This window comes from Periplaneta americana, chromosome 4 (genome assembly GCF_040183065.1).
Source record: "Periplaneta americana isolate PAMFEO1 chromosome 4, P.americana_PAMFEO1_priV1, whole genome shotgun sequence".
In the NCBI taxonomy this organism is placed as follows: Eukaryota; Metazoa; Arthropoda; class Insecta; order Blattodea; family Blattidae; genus Periplaneta; species Periplaneta americana.
In genome coordinates, this window is record NC_091120.1 from 177333973 (window position 1) to 177347714 (window position 13742).

The window sequence follows — 13742 nt, forward strand, 5'->3', positions numbered from 1 at the left end:
GGGAATGGGAAGTGTGTCATACTAGTGTACAGCTTCTACTCTGTATTCTATGTTGAACATTCAAGCATATAAGATCCAAAACTACATATTTCCAACAACTTTCCCCTCTTTCCATTTTTCGCTATCTGCAGATTTTTTAATCAATCTGTACATTAAAAAAGTTATATTTAGCTAGTTCTATGACACAAAAAAAAAAAATGAAACCTGCTTAAGATTGGATATACTAGGAAATACCTAGAAAAAGAATCAACAATTAAAAGTCAATGATTGTTTAAATAAATTGCCAGGGAATGTAAAACTGTTAGTAGAAAATAATTTCGAAGTTAAAGCTTTCTTTATTGATGAAATATTCTATATTCTAGATGAATACCTATTATTAATATTAGTTATGCATTTAGTTACATGTATAATATTTTATGTTAATTGTACATTCCCTTTCCTTCTGCAATTATACTGATGAAATCAAGATTCTGCTGTACAGATGATATGGAGAAGATTTATGCACCTGGAGAAAAAGCCGATTAAAGAAAGATCTTTCTGATTCGTGCGTAGTGCAGTGCAACTGTTGTGTTTTTTCAGATTGTTTGAGAACACTGAAGGGATTACTCATGTGTGCGTAATATAGTGGAAGCTATTGAGTTTTTCCAATTTTTCTTAAGAATTGTGTATATGTATAGTATATTGGAAACAATTCTTTTTTTTTAGTTTTAAACTATGCAAATGCAAAACGTGGAATTTATATCAGACAAGTCATTTCGAACAGATTAGCGGGGGGGGGGGGAGGGTTCAAACCCGTTAACCCTCCTCCCCTTGCGTATGCCCATGTGTATGTGTGTGTATGTATGTATGTATGTATGTATGTATGTATGTATGGGATGCACGTATTTGATTCAACATCACTTTCGACAGTAAAACGGCCGAAAAATTTTGCCTGGAACCCTCTATGAGAGTTCTTTAACATGTCGTAAATTTACAACATGGAATCCACAGCTTTGCTTCCCTCCAAAAGGAAACCATGTTAAGGATTTTTCCGCCTTTTAAAAACCATCGCCTTCGTACATATGTATATACTGTTCGTAAGTACGCACGTAAAATCAGGATTCTGATTCCTACAGGAAGTAAACTCCCCAAACAGCGGCAAATTCTTCTTGCTAGTTTGGTTTTGGCTACCAACAAGGTCAATCAGTCTTGATCCAGTAACACTTACGGGTCGGATCTGTTCCTCTTGGTGTCGATAGGCGCGAGGTCCCTGCACTGCTTCACGTGGATCTCCAGCGCCCCTGCCTTGTAGTTGTACTCCAAGCCAAACTCCACCTCTCCCTTCACAGCCACAGTGCCATACCGGGCGCCAGAGTAGACACTGGCCAGCGAGTCGCTGCGCTGCTGCAAAAACAGAAAACACAGTATATCAGCACACGGACACTCAGGTCGCTATAAGAACGGCTCTGATTGTTTCTGTGAAGGTGGATAAAAAAGAGAGTTCAGGATTTCACCTGCCTATCCCATTAAAGTTTTTTGAATGGAGGATTACGTCTATGAACTCTGGTCAGTATAGGGACTGCTAAACTAACACAGAAAAACACCAGATTTAGCGGGAAAACCGCTGAATTGTCAACACTGATGTGACGCATGCGTAGTACATTGATCATGTGACTAGTTTACCGTAAACAAAAACAGTGTGGCAAAAGCTCTCTATAGTAATATAATAGTATAATCCTTGTAAGTCTGTTGCTTTAAAAATTATAGCGGTTTCCACGGGAACAGTCTTTGTTAGTGGGGTTTAAAAAAGGGCGCGTCAGCATCTATGGCTATTTGCGCCTTTGTCTAAAATTCTTTAAACAGAAACTATACAATAATCAGAATGCTTAAGAACTAAAAAAACGTTGTCACGATTAAAACGAGGTACACAAATGCAGTTTCAACAGGGTGATGCATAAAACATTATAAAAATCTGACCTTAACTAATATTTAAAAAGAGATAAAATAACAATACAAATGCTACCATAAATAAATTATCTGGCGTATTTCTAAAATACTCGGATGTAAAAGGTCCGAATGTCAAGTTTGTTAAAAAACTTATATACTAAATAACAAGTGTAACCTCCGGATGTAAAGGGTCCGGAGGATAATTAAAACGGGTCAAAAACTAAATCACCCTGTCAAGTCCAGTACTCGATAAAAATCTCAGGACTGCATTTGTACAATTAAAATCATTTCCAAGAGCGTCACGAAGAGTCGGCCGAATTCCATATTGCCGACGGACACGGTCATATTTTCTACAATGTAATAAAAAATGTTCCACTGTAAGTGGAACATGGCATAGATCACACTCCGGCTGAAGCTCGCCACGTAGCAGATGGCCATGTGTCAGATAACAGTGGCCAATCCTCAACCGGGTGAGTAAAACTTCTTCGTGTCGTGACGCTCTTGTGGACGAATCCCAAATTCGAACAGTATTCTTTATTCTTCGTAATTTGTTTTCCTCTTGTGCAGACCATTCTCCTTCCCATTGCCACCATATTCTACATTTCAAATAATTTTGTAAGTCTTGCCACCTCTCGCGCCAATATACCAGAGTGCCATTCGTGGCACCATCTTTGGCTGCAGCATCTGCGGCCTCATTCCCACGAATTCCGACATGGCCAGGAATCCACACTACTCCAATCTCGCAATCAGAGCTTAAGAGTGTGTGGAACAGCTGCTGAGTTCTTAACACAAGGGGATCCTCTGAATAGAGACACTGCAAAGACTGAATGGCACTTAAAGAGTCGGAGCAGATTAGGTATCTGCCCCGAGGTTCTCGAATTAAAAACAATAAAACTCTGTAAAAAGCATATAATTCTGCAGTAAAAACACTGGTATATTCGCTCAGTTTATATTTAAATATCTGTCCATTTGCAACGAAGGAGCAACCAACACAATCATTTACTCGGGATCCGTCAGTATAAACTAAAGAATAATTTGGATATCGGGATAAAAGTTCACTAAAACCAAGTCTATAAACAAAAGCTGGTGTAAAATTCTTAAAACTTTGGCTCAGGCTTACATCAAACATGGGGCGTCGCATAATCCACGGTGGAGTGGTGGTGTATTCTAGTGTGCGAACGGATGGTAGATCGACGTCGAGCTCAGAGAGCAGTTCACGGAATCGCACACCTGCTGGACGAGGTCTCCGTGGATTTTCACTGTATCGGCCGTAAAGAGACGAATGATGGAAAGAGTCGAAAGAATTGTGCTCAGGCTGCGAGCGGAGTTTAACCGCATATGAGCACAACAGGACATTACGTCGCCGATACAGTGATGGTTCCCCCGCTTCACAATACAGGCTCGCTATCCGACTCGTTCGGAAGGCACCTGTAGCGAGTCGTATCCCATGATGATGGATAGTGTCTAAGAAACGTAGCTTAGATTTATTTGCTGAGCCATAGATAAAACAGCCATAATCTAGCTTTGAACGGATAAGAGAACGATATAGACGTAAAAGCACTATGCGGTCTGCACCCCAGCGAACCCCTGACAAAAGGCGTAAAATGTTTAAAGATTTTTCACAACGCCTTCTCAAATCACGGATATGCGCCTCCCACGTTAATTTATAATCAAAGATAAGGCCCAAAAACCTCGCAGTGTCTGTATATTGCAATTCCACTCCATTAAGACGCAGGTCAGGATGTGGATGGAGTCCACGTTGGTTGTAGAAGTGGACACACTGCGTCTTTTGAGTGGAGAATTTAAAGCCATTGCGAAGAGACCACTCCGATAGCACATTGATGACCAGTTGCAACTGTCGACCGATAGATGGGAGGTATCGGGAACTGTAATATAGACTGAAGTCATCAACGTACAAGAGAGAAGATACTCGGTTACCTACACAGTGGGCAATGCCATTGATCGCAATGCAGAAAAGAAGAACACTTAATACAGACCCCTGCGGAACGCCATTTTCTTGGAGATGTTCGTTAGAAAGTGTGGTGCCTACTCGAACTCGGAAATACCGCTCTGCCATGAACTTCTCAATAAACGTTGGCAGACTGCCACGAAGTCCCCAGTCATACAGGGTTTGCAGAATTCCAAAACGCCACGTGGTATCGTAAGCCTTTTCTAGATCAAAAAAGACCGCCACAAGATGTTCCTTCTTGAGGAAAGCATCTCTAATGGCGGTCTCCAGCCGAACAAGATGGTCTGCGGCGGATCTGCGCTTGCGAAAACCACATTGGATGTTAGATAATCGGTTTCCCGATTCGAGTACCCACATCAGGCGTTTGCTTATCATCTTTTCCATAACCTTGCACACACAGCTGGTGAGACAGATTGGCCTGTAATTGCCAGGTAAAGAAGGGTCCTTTCCCGGTTTCTGGACTGGAATTACAATGGCAGAACGCCAAGCAGATGGAAATACACCCTCAGTCCAGATTCTATTGTACATAGACAGAAGAAAGGATTTTCCAGCTGGTGGAAGATGACGAAGCATGCGGTTATGGATGTTATCAGGGCCAGGGGAGGTGTCAGGGGATGTGTCTAGTGCCGCCTCCAGCTCCTCGGATGTGAACGGTGCATTGTAGTCTTCAGTGTTGTCAGATTGAAAATTTAGGTTTCGTTTTTCTGCAGTATCTTTGATTTTCAGAAATTCCGGGTCGTAATTATTTGAGCTGCTTATTTGTGAAAATGTGGTAGCAAATATTTCAGCAATGTCTATTGGACTGGTGGTCGTTACTCCATTGTTTAGAAGGCCCGGAATTACAGAACTACGTTTCCCCATAATTCGACGGACTTTGTCCCATATGGTGTTAGCTGGGACGTTGTGTTTCAATGAACTGACGTAATTTGTCCAGGACGTCTTCTTAGCATCGCACACAATGCGACGAGCTTTGGCTCGAAGACGTTTAAACTGGACAAAATATTCTTGGGTCGGATGGCGCTCAAATTGGCGTAAAGCACGTTTGCGGTCACGGATTGCATCTCTGCAGGCATCCGTCCACCAGGGGACAGAGAAGCGTTTTGGCCTGCAGGACGACCGGGGGATAGATAATTCCGCTGACTTTATAACCACATTTGAGAAATGGTCTACTACGGAGTCCACATTTTCATGTCCGTTCTCATCGAATGATATGGACTCCGAAAATCCGACCCAGTCCGCCTTTTTAAGAACCCAGTTTGCAGATCGAGATTCCGCCGGACGTAAAGCGGACATACGCATTCGAATGGGATAGTGGTCACTACCATGTAGGTCGTGAATCACAGACCACTCGAAATGCGTGGACAAAACTGGGCTACAAATGGAGATATCTATCATGGAGTATGTACCGTAAGCTAAGGAGAGATGTGTTGCTTCCCCTGAATTCAGGGTAACAAGATTTAGACGGGTACATACCTCTGCTATTTTATTTCCTCTGTCATCATCGGAATTTGAGCCCCATGAGTGGTGGGATGCATTAAAATCCCCCACTACCAGATATGGAGCAGGTACCTGCGAGAAAATGTCTTCAATGTCATGCACTGTGAAAGGTGTGTCTGGGGGTATATATACAGAGACTATTGAGAACTGGATGGAAGGTAGAGTGACTCGAGCGGCTATGCATTGATGTGGGCTGTTGATGTTGATAACAGAGGAAAAGATACTTTGGCGGAATAGGAGAGCACAACCTCCGTTGGCACGAATACCGGCAAGGTGATCGTACCGGTGAACGTAGTATCCCGAGATACTTAGGGAGTTTTCGGGCCGAAGGTGTGTCTCCTGGAGACATAAAATAGCAGGGTTTTCATGATAGATCAATTGCTGTAGTTCTGTATATCTGCTGCGTACACCGTTCACATTCCACTGTACAATATCAGTCATCAAGAGGAGCTATATCATGTTGGTGGCTTAACAGGGGATCTTCTCTTCTTTTCCTTTCTATGGGAAGATGCTTTTGCCTGCGACTGCTTTGTCTTCGACTCCGGCGACTCACTTGCAGTTCGTCGCACTCCTGATCGCGATCTTGATCGAGGACGTGATCGAGAACGTGATCTCGACCTGCCACCCGAACTAGGAGTGCGACGTTCTTGTGTTCTACTAGGCCTACAATCCTTCTCTGCTGTCATAGCAATAATTTTCTTAGGGACGTAAGGCCTGATGTCAAGTCCACAAGTGTCGTCTGACTCAGCAGTCTGAGTAGCGGCGTCTACATATGTCTGGGTTGCGATCTCAATTCGCTTCCCAGGTATGTTCGTAAGAGGTGGCGTTTGTGTGGTGGCATCGATTCCCTCTGTTGCTCTCTGCAGTACAGACGCATAGGACTTTTCAGTTGCCTTCTTTTCTTTATCTAAAATACGCTTACGTGCCTCAAAGAAGCTAATATTTTCCCGGACTCGAAGCTCTTGAATCGTCTTTTCCAGCATATACTTTGGGCAGTTTTTAGAATTTGAAGCATGGTCCCCAGAACAATTCACACAGTGCTCGGCGCCAGTACATGGGGAATCCCCATGGTCTGCACCGCCGCACTTTGCACAGATGATATTGTTTGTGCAACGTTTTTGCGTATGTCCGAACCGTTGGCACCTAAAGCACCGCATTGGGTTCGGCACATACGCACGCACAGGGACACGCTCATACCCAACAAAGATATATTCTGGCAAGAGAGACGTTTCAAAGGTCAGAAAGACTGTGCTCAGGGGTTCAGTCCGTCCGTCCCGCTTCCGTATTAAACGGTAAGCCTTGGACACGGACTGTTCCGCCAGCTCTAATTGGATCTCTTCATCTGATAGACCATCTAGAGAATCTGTATGCACAACTCCTCGCGTGGTGTTAAGCGAGGAGTGTCGTTCAACTCTGATGGGGTATGACCCCAGCAACTTTGCTTTCAACAGCGTCTCACTCTGTTTAGCAGATGCAGTCTCAACGAGGAGACTACCGTTGCGGAGTCGAGTTGCATTTCTGACCTTTCCAACGAGTCCATCGAGCGCACGTCTCACGTAGAATGGACTAATGTCTTTCATAGTTTTGTCCGTTCCGTCCAATGTGATACTGATAAACTTTGGAGGCGGCACTTTTACAGTAACTTTCTCAGGGTCCAATTCCATAGCAATTTTCGTCATATGACCACCAGTCGTACTTTCTCCTGTCTTATGTTTCTTATTACTTTTTTCTGAAGAAGGAGAAGAAGAGCGCGTAGAAGCCATTTTGAAACTGGCCCCCCCTACGGAACCGTCGGCGTCAGCCTGCCACCGGGGGGGCGGAAGAAAAAGACACCAAAAAAGTCTTCTCGGTCTGTGCCGGCCGTGGGGACCCCCCCACAGCCCGATCCCAAGCAACCCACTTCACGCAAGTTACCCTTCAAACTGGTCATTACACACCTAATGGCAAGTCTTACACCAGAGGCGTGTCGCAGTTTTATGCCCCTACCACGGGAATAACCGCCCGTGGCTCCCCACTCTACACTGAATACAAGTGCCAGACTACTGCGGCTAACTCCGACCGACCCTCCCAAAGCCGGAGCAATCCGAGACCGCACGCAGCTTCAGGGGACTTGTGGTTGATTACACTGCGACACCCATACGTCAGCGGTAACACGTCGGAGCGATATATCCGCCCCGGCGAGCAGAATCGGTCACCGGGACGATTAAGTCGCTCCGGGCCCCCACTGGGGCTCCACGTGAGTGTACATGACTACTGGTCCGGGCTCCGCACCTAGACTTGCATATAGGGGCAGTATGAAGGGTCCACTATTGCTTCGTTGCTGGGCGCCCTGTCGGGCCACACAAGTTGGAAGTCGCGCTCGAAACCGTGGGACAGGACCACGGAGATAGGAAAGATCCCCGCTGGTGAGACGGGAGTTATAAACCTAAGAAACTTAACCTAATAATAGATATAAGAATTAGAAGGGGAAGAAGAATAAAGCCTCATCAGGCATTGTTAACAAATCCCGTCATGGTGGCGGACGTGGCAAGAACAAAAACAGCGGGGATGGAGAGGTGAAAATGGCTATGATGATGTGGTGGGCGTTCCGCATGCAATGGCGGCCGGCGGAGAGAAATAGTGATGAAAAAGAAGAGAGAACGAAGAGGAGTGGTTGGTGATGGGACGAAAAATGGCCGAAAAGAAGAGCACGAGAGCCACCATTGCACCCCCCGGTCACCACTTGGAGGAACCCACCTCGACCGGACAGTCTTTGTATCCGCATACCAATATAAGGTTTATTATTACTGATCAATAGAAAATAGTTTTTGATACTACAGTATAGGGGAGAGATGGGTAGTATCCGACATCGGGTAATATCGGACAGTGCGTTTCTTTCATCTACCACCATATGGTAGTACCTGAATGACATGGTTACGTTTCTGTATGCGACATCACAGAAACATAACCATGTCAATCAGGTACTATCATCGTGTGGTAGATGAAAGAAACTCACTGTCCAATATTACCCGATGTCCTATACTACCCAACTCTCCCCTACTTTTTTTTTTTTGAAAGATGGGACATGACAGTTAAGCAGCCGAGCTTGGAACTACAGTGCCATGTTGCCAATATGGACTACCATGCTGCCAGCTGATGGAAGCTAGCAATTGTCGTTAAGATGGCTGACGTTAAAACATTCATTGACAATTGACGCGAAGGTAAGAAAACAATACAAAAATCGACAGAGAATCAAAGACGAAACGTACCAATGCTAACATTGTGTGCACAATAAATGTCGCCAAGAAAGCTATTAAGCACTCGCCACGTTGGCAACTCAACCGTTGTTACCATAGCAACAGACCTACCACGCTATGTGACATTCAGTTGTTTTTCCGATCGCAACGTTCCTATCATGTCCCATCTTTAAAAAAAAAAAAAACAAGTATAGGTATCAGCAACAGCTGGAAATCTGTTCTTCGTCTTTAACAGTTTATTGTCTTCCTAAGACTGATTTATTTATTCAAAATAGCATAGGTTATTCTAATAATGGCAATGTAAAGATGGGAGAACGAAATTATTTTATGTCGAGACTTCTTGATGTAAATCCCTACATCGTTTGTCTTTGGTTACATTTATCGCACACTGCGTCTAGCTGCGAGTACAGTTTCTGAGAGTCTTTCTAAAAATGTTGAACCAATGCTCCTTTTGTCACTACTTCTGTTACTCACCCCCAGTGACGATAAGCTTGATCGTTGTAGATGAATAGCCACCATTCGGTCGATGTCTTCATCGGGCGAGGGAGGCCACTCGCCAGAACTGACACTGCCGGGGCCTTTTCGTCCGCCTGCACCCACGATGGGAGAAGGGCTCGCGCTCTTGCTGTGCGTAGGCAGTACAACAGGAGGGATCTCCTCTGAGATGCTGGCATCATCTGTGGGAGAAACAACACCAGACTCTTGAGTTACGAGTGTTGTGCATAAGGCTAGTTTGATCATACAATGGTAGATAAATATTTATCTATTTATGAGAAACAGAAGTATGAAATACCCTTCTCGTACATTTTTCTAAAACTTTTTCCCAAAAATATTTTTTCTAATATTTAAAATCCCTAAAACATAATTTTCCTTAGGCCCAGTTGTACGATCGATGAATAAATCTTGGAATAGCTATTCGTGAAATAGCCTAACTATAGATTAAATGAAGCTCCGTACTGTATGACGTTCGTTTATTCCAAAGTTATCTATTCCATAGTTAGCAGAATTGGAACAGAAGTTGGTAATACTTTAGATGGTGTTTTGTTTATAAGGTGCATTCACAATACCAGTTTTTTTTATATTTCTGAACATATTATTACTATTTTACCTACGGTGTTTATTATAAAGAAATTAATATGAATCAAAAAGAATTAGAAATCAAAACTATAAGATAGAAGATACAATCAAGCAAGCTAGTTGAGATAGTGAAGGACCATAATAACGTGCTAGAAAAAAAAACTGATGTCTTAAGTCATAACGTCTATCAAAAGGCAAGAACGTGAAAGTCCGTAGCTAGTTATTTAAAGCTCAGACTAATCTAGTATAAACAGCCACGAAGCTTGAGGTGATGAGAGTACTAGGGACAATAGATTGTGCCGGTACTATTTCGCATTGTCTGTGATGATGCGATAGTAACGATCCTAGTGGTTAGCAACTACCTATGGATGCATATTCCCTACGTATTGAGCTTCGTGACTGTATATACTAGACTGTGCTAATACCTACAGGCATGCAGAACGTAATGCTGATATTATAATATTATGTACATAATTTCCTTATGAATTTGTTAAAAATTTAATTTTAATTATTGAAAGAATTAGCATTTCTTTACAATGATGATAATATGAACTATTTTTATCCGTCTGTTATGTATTTCAAATTATCATTGATTAATTCCAGTACACTTAAAACAGTGTCCATTTTTAGTCTAAATTCAACATATATCTAATTAAAGCCATTTCCCGTTACTACTTCCTGGGAGATAAAGATGATAGTGCATATCAAGTAATGGTAAAATCACAGTATAGTATATACAGTCACGAAGCTCAATACGTTGGGAATATGCATCCATAGATAGTTGCTAACCACTAGGATTGCTACTATCGCCTCATCACAGACAATGCGAAATAGTACCGGCACAGTCTATTGTTCCTAGTACCCTCAACAACTCAAGCTTCGTAACTGTATATACTAGACTGTGGTAAAATTATGACGGGATAAACCGAAGTACCCCGATAAAACCTGCCCCAAATTCCTACTCTCTACACTACAACCATTACAAGACATCCACTTTCTGTGACAAATGATGTGTCGGAAAACAGTTTAAGACGCCCCTGAAAATCATTTATTTGCCTTCTGCTCGTATACATTTTAGTATATCAACTTTCTTACAAGTGTATAGTAATTTACATTAAAAATGAAAGATTTTGCTAAAAGAAACAGTCCTGTATCTCAACGCTCAAGAGCTATGAATTTTATTTTTATTTTAAGTACATTACAAGGAATTGCACTTCCTTTTCATCAAATAAAATGTTGCAGTTAAAAATGGGCTGAAATATAGCGAAGTGTGAAAAAAAAAATACAAACAAAATTAAAGTTTCGGAAGGTTTAATGCTTCAGAAATTTGAATTAAAATTCTTAATTCTAAGATCTTAAAATTTTCCGTTTCCGATTTTAGGTTGGCAATGAATACCTAAAACTGAAAGCGGGAATTTTTAAAAGTGACTGCAAATAAATTCTTAGAATTAAGATTTTTAGTTCAAATTTAAAAACATTAAACCTCCCGAAATTTTTAAGTTGATGTTTTTACCTTCTTTTTTTTTCACTTTGCATTTAAACACTTCACAATTTCTTATTAAAAAGACAAAAATCATAGCTCTATTTCGGTCCATTTTTGAAACAATATTTTCTTTAATAAAGAAGTGCAATCCCTTGTTGTATATTTGAAAAAGCCATAGCTCTTGAGTAGTTTCAGCTTCAGGATCATTTTTAACGTAGACTAAGACAGAATTATCAAAAAGCTTATACAGAAAAAAACTAAAAGAACAGTAGAAAAGTAGGGGTGTCTTTAAAACGTTACATACATACTGACTCTTACACTAAAGATAAAGTACCTTCGTCAAAGGCACTGTCGTCATCTTTGGGAGCTGGCGTCATTTTTATTAATGGAGGCTCCATTCCTATGACATCAGACGCAACAATTACAGCTTTTTCACTTTTGGAAGTGTCCCTCTTAACGTCTGCAACTTCTGACCGTTTTCTTTCATCCGCAGAGACACGGCGTTGTTTTGGCTGTGGAACATCCACTTCTTTGGCACTCGACGTGCCTTTCTCTTCGTCATACTCTCTCCTGCAATCAGCCGAAGCACTTCTTTGTCCCTTTTGGGTGAGTTCCAATGTTTTGGCTTCAGATCTGCCTCTGACTTCGCTTGATCGAGATACGTATTTTTCCAGTGTAGCCTTATTCATTTTCAGTGTTTCTGGATAGCGATTATTTGTCTTGAGCACTTCCAGATCTCTTCCGACTGCAGAGAGTTCTTGAGATGTCTCCAATTTGTTGGTCTCTGATCGGCCTTTCTTCCCACTAACTTGAGATTTATGCATTTCCACTGTAACTTCCTCCGAGTCAGAGATTGCAGGTTGGTTCGTCATTGGAATCTCCACTGTTTCTGGAGAGCGTCTATTTTTGTCGAGCACTTTCAGGCCTCTTTCGACTGCAGAGAGTTCTTGAGATGTCTCCAATTTGTTGGTACCTGATCGGCCTTTCTTTCCATTAATTTTAGATTTATGCATTTCCACCATAACTTCCTCCGATTCGGAGATTGCAGGTTGGTTGATCATTGGAATCTCCACTGTTTCTGGAGAGCGTCTATTTGTGTTAAGCACTTTCAGGCCTCTTTCGACTGCAGAGAGTTCTTGAGATGTCTCCAATTTGTTGGTACCTGATCGGCCTTTCTTTCCATTAACTTTAGATTTATGCATTTCCACTGTAACTTCCTCTGATTCAGAAGCTGTAGGTTGGTTGATCATTGGAATCTGCACTGTTTCTGGCGAGCGTCTATTTTTGTCGAGCACATCTAGACCTTTCTCAGATGCAGAGAGTGCTTGAGGTGTCTCCAATTTTCTGGTCCCTGGCGAGCCTCTCTCTTCATTAATTTGAGATTTATATTTCTTTGTTGTAACTTCCTGTCCTCTTTCTGATTCAGAGGCTGTAGGCTGGTTCATTATTGGAATTTCCACTGTTTCTGTAGAACATCTATTTTGCTTCCGCTTATCCAAGTCTCCCTCATCTGCAATAAATTCTTCAGGAGACTCTAATTTTCTGGCTTGTGACAAGTCTCTCTCTTCACTAATTTGAGATTCATACTTATTCACTGCAAATTCGTCTACTTCCTGTGATTCAGAGGCTGTGGGTTCATTGGTCGCAGGAATATCAATTCTTTCCCCGGAGTTTTTATTTTCCTCGAGCGCATTCGTATCTCTTTCGGCGGTTGAAGATTCTTGAGAATGATCTTTGCTTTCGCCCCGTCGTGGCCTGGGTCGACAACAGCTACAGCACCACGCCATGAACCCCTGGGGAGGTTTTCCCGCGAGAACCCTTGTAGGGAACGCGAGATAGCCTCTTTCGCCCAACATGGTCACTCCAGCCTTCTGAGCAGGTTCAGCGACTCCTGGTAAGACGGGGCGGTGCCCGCCGGCCTCAGTGGGCGTCAAAACGAGATTCTGGGCAAGTGTCTCTTATTGTTCAAGTGCCGGTATAACAGTTGAATACTGATGTGCGAAATAAGAGATCAGCGAATACAACACAATCTTCAGCCACCCTTCTTCTACGATTACAGGCAACTCTGTTAAGCAGAAACATATTTATAATTACAACTGTGATTAAAATCGATGGTATGTGAATATAATAATACATTATGCAACGAGCCTATAACGGTAGTAATTAAGGTATATGTACACCTTTACATACAAAAAAAATTTGTTTTGTATAATTTTCCTCTGTAAAACTTTTATACAATTGAGAATGGTACCAGAAAGAGAATGAAGTGAACAGATCCCTTGAAATTATGTCTAAATTGTTTATAAAAATATTTTGTTTATAATTTTGACATGCAACTTGAAACATGATAGCTCATATAGTTTTTAAGATAGAGCCATAGTTATTTCACTGTTTTATAGCTAAAACTATTCTTTAGTGCCTGAAATATAGCTATTTTTTATTTTTGTTTACATTAATTAAATATTACCATATATGTAACTTACAATAATATTTTATGTTGCATAAATCATGTAAAAAATCCATAGATAATTATTAATTATATTAATGTTATTTT

General features: G+C 41.8%; 1 protein-coding gene across 4 annotated transcripts in view; it reads right to left on the bottom strand.

Annotated features, from left to right (window-relative positions):
- Nucleotides 1-13742, bottom strand: part of LOC138698483 (uncharacterized) — an 883962-nt gene that overhangs the window by 19896 nt on the left and 850324 nt on the right. For all 4 annotated transcript variants that reach the window (XM_069824439.1, XM_069824438.1, XM_069824440.1 and 1 more), the window contains 2 exons: nt 9103-9305; nt 1208-1383 (listed from right to left, as the gene is read on the bottom strand). In XM_069824439.1, the coding sequence (XP_069680540.1) occupies nt 1208-1383; nt 9103-9305 (379 nt within the window). The remainder of the gene's footprint in view (nt 1-1207; nt 1384-9102; nt 9306-13742) is intronic.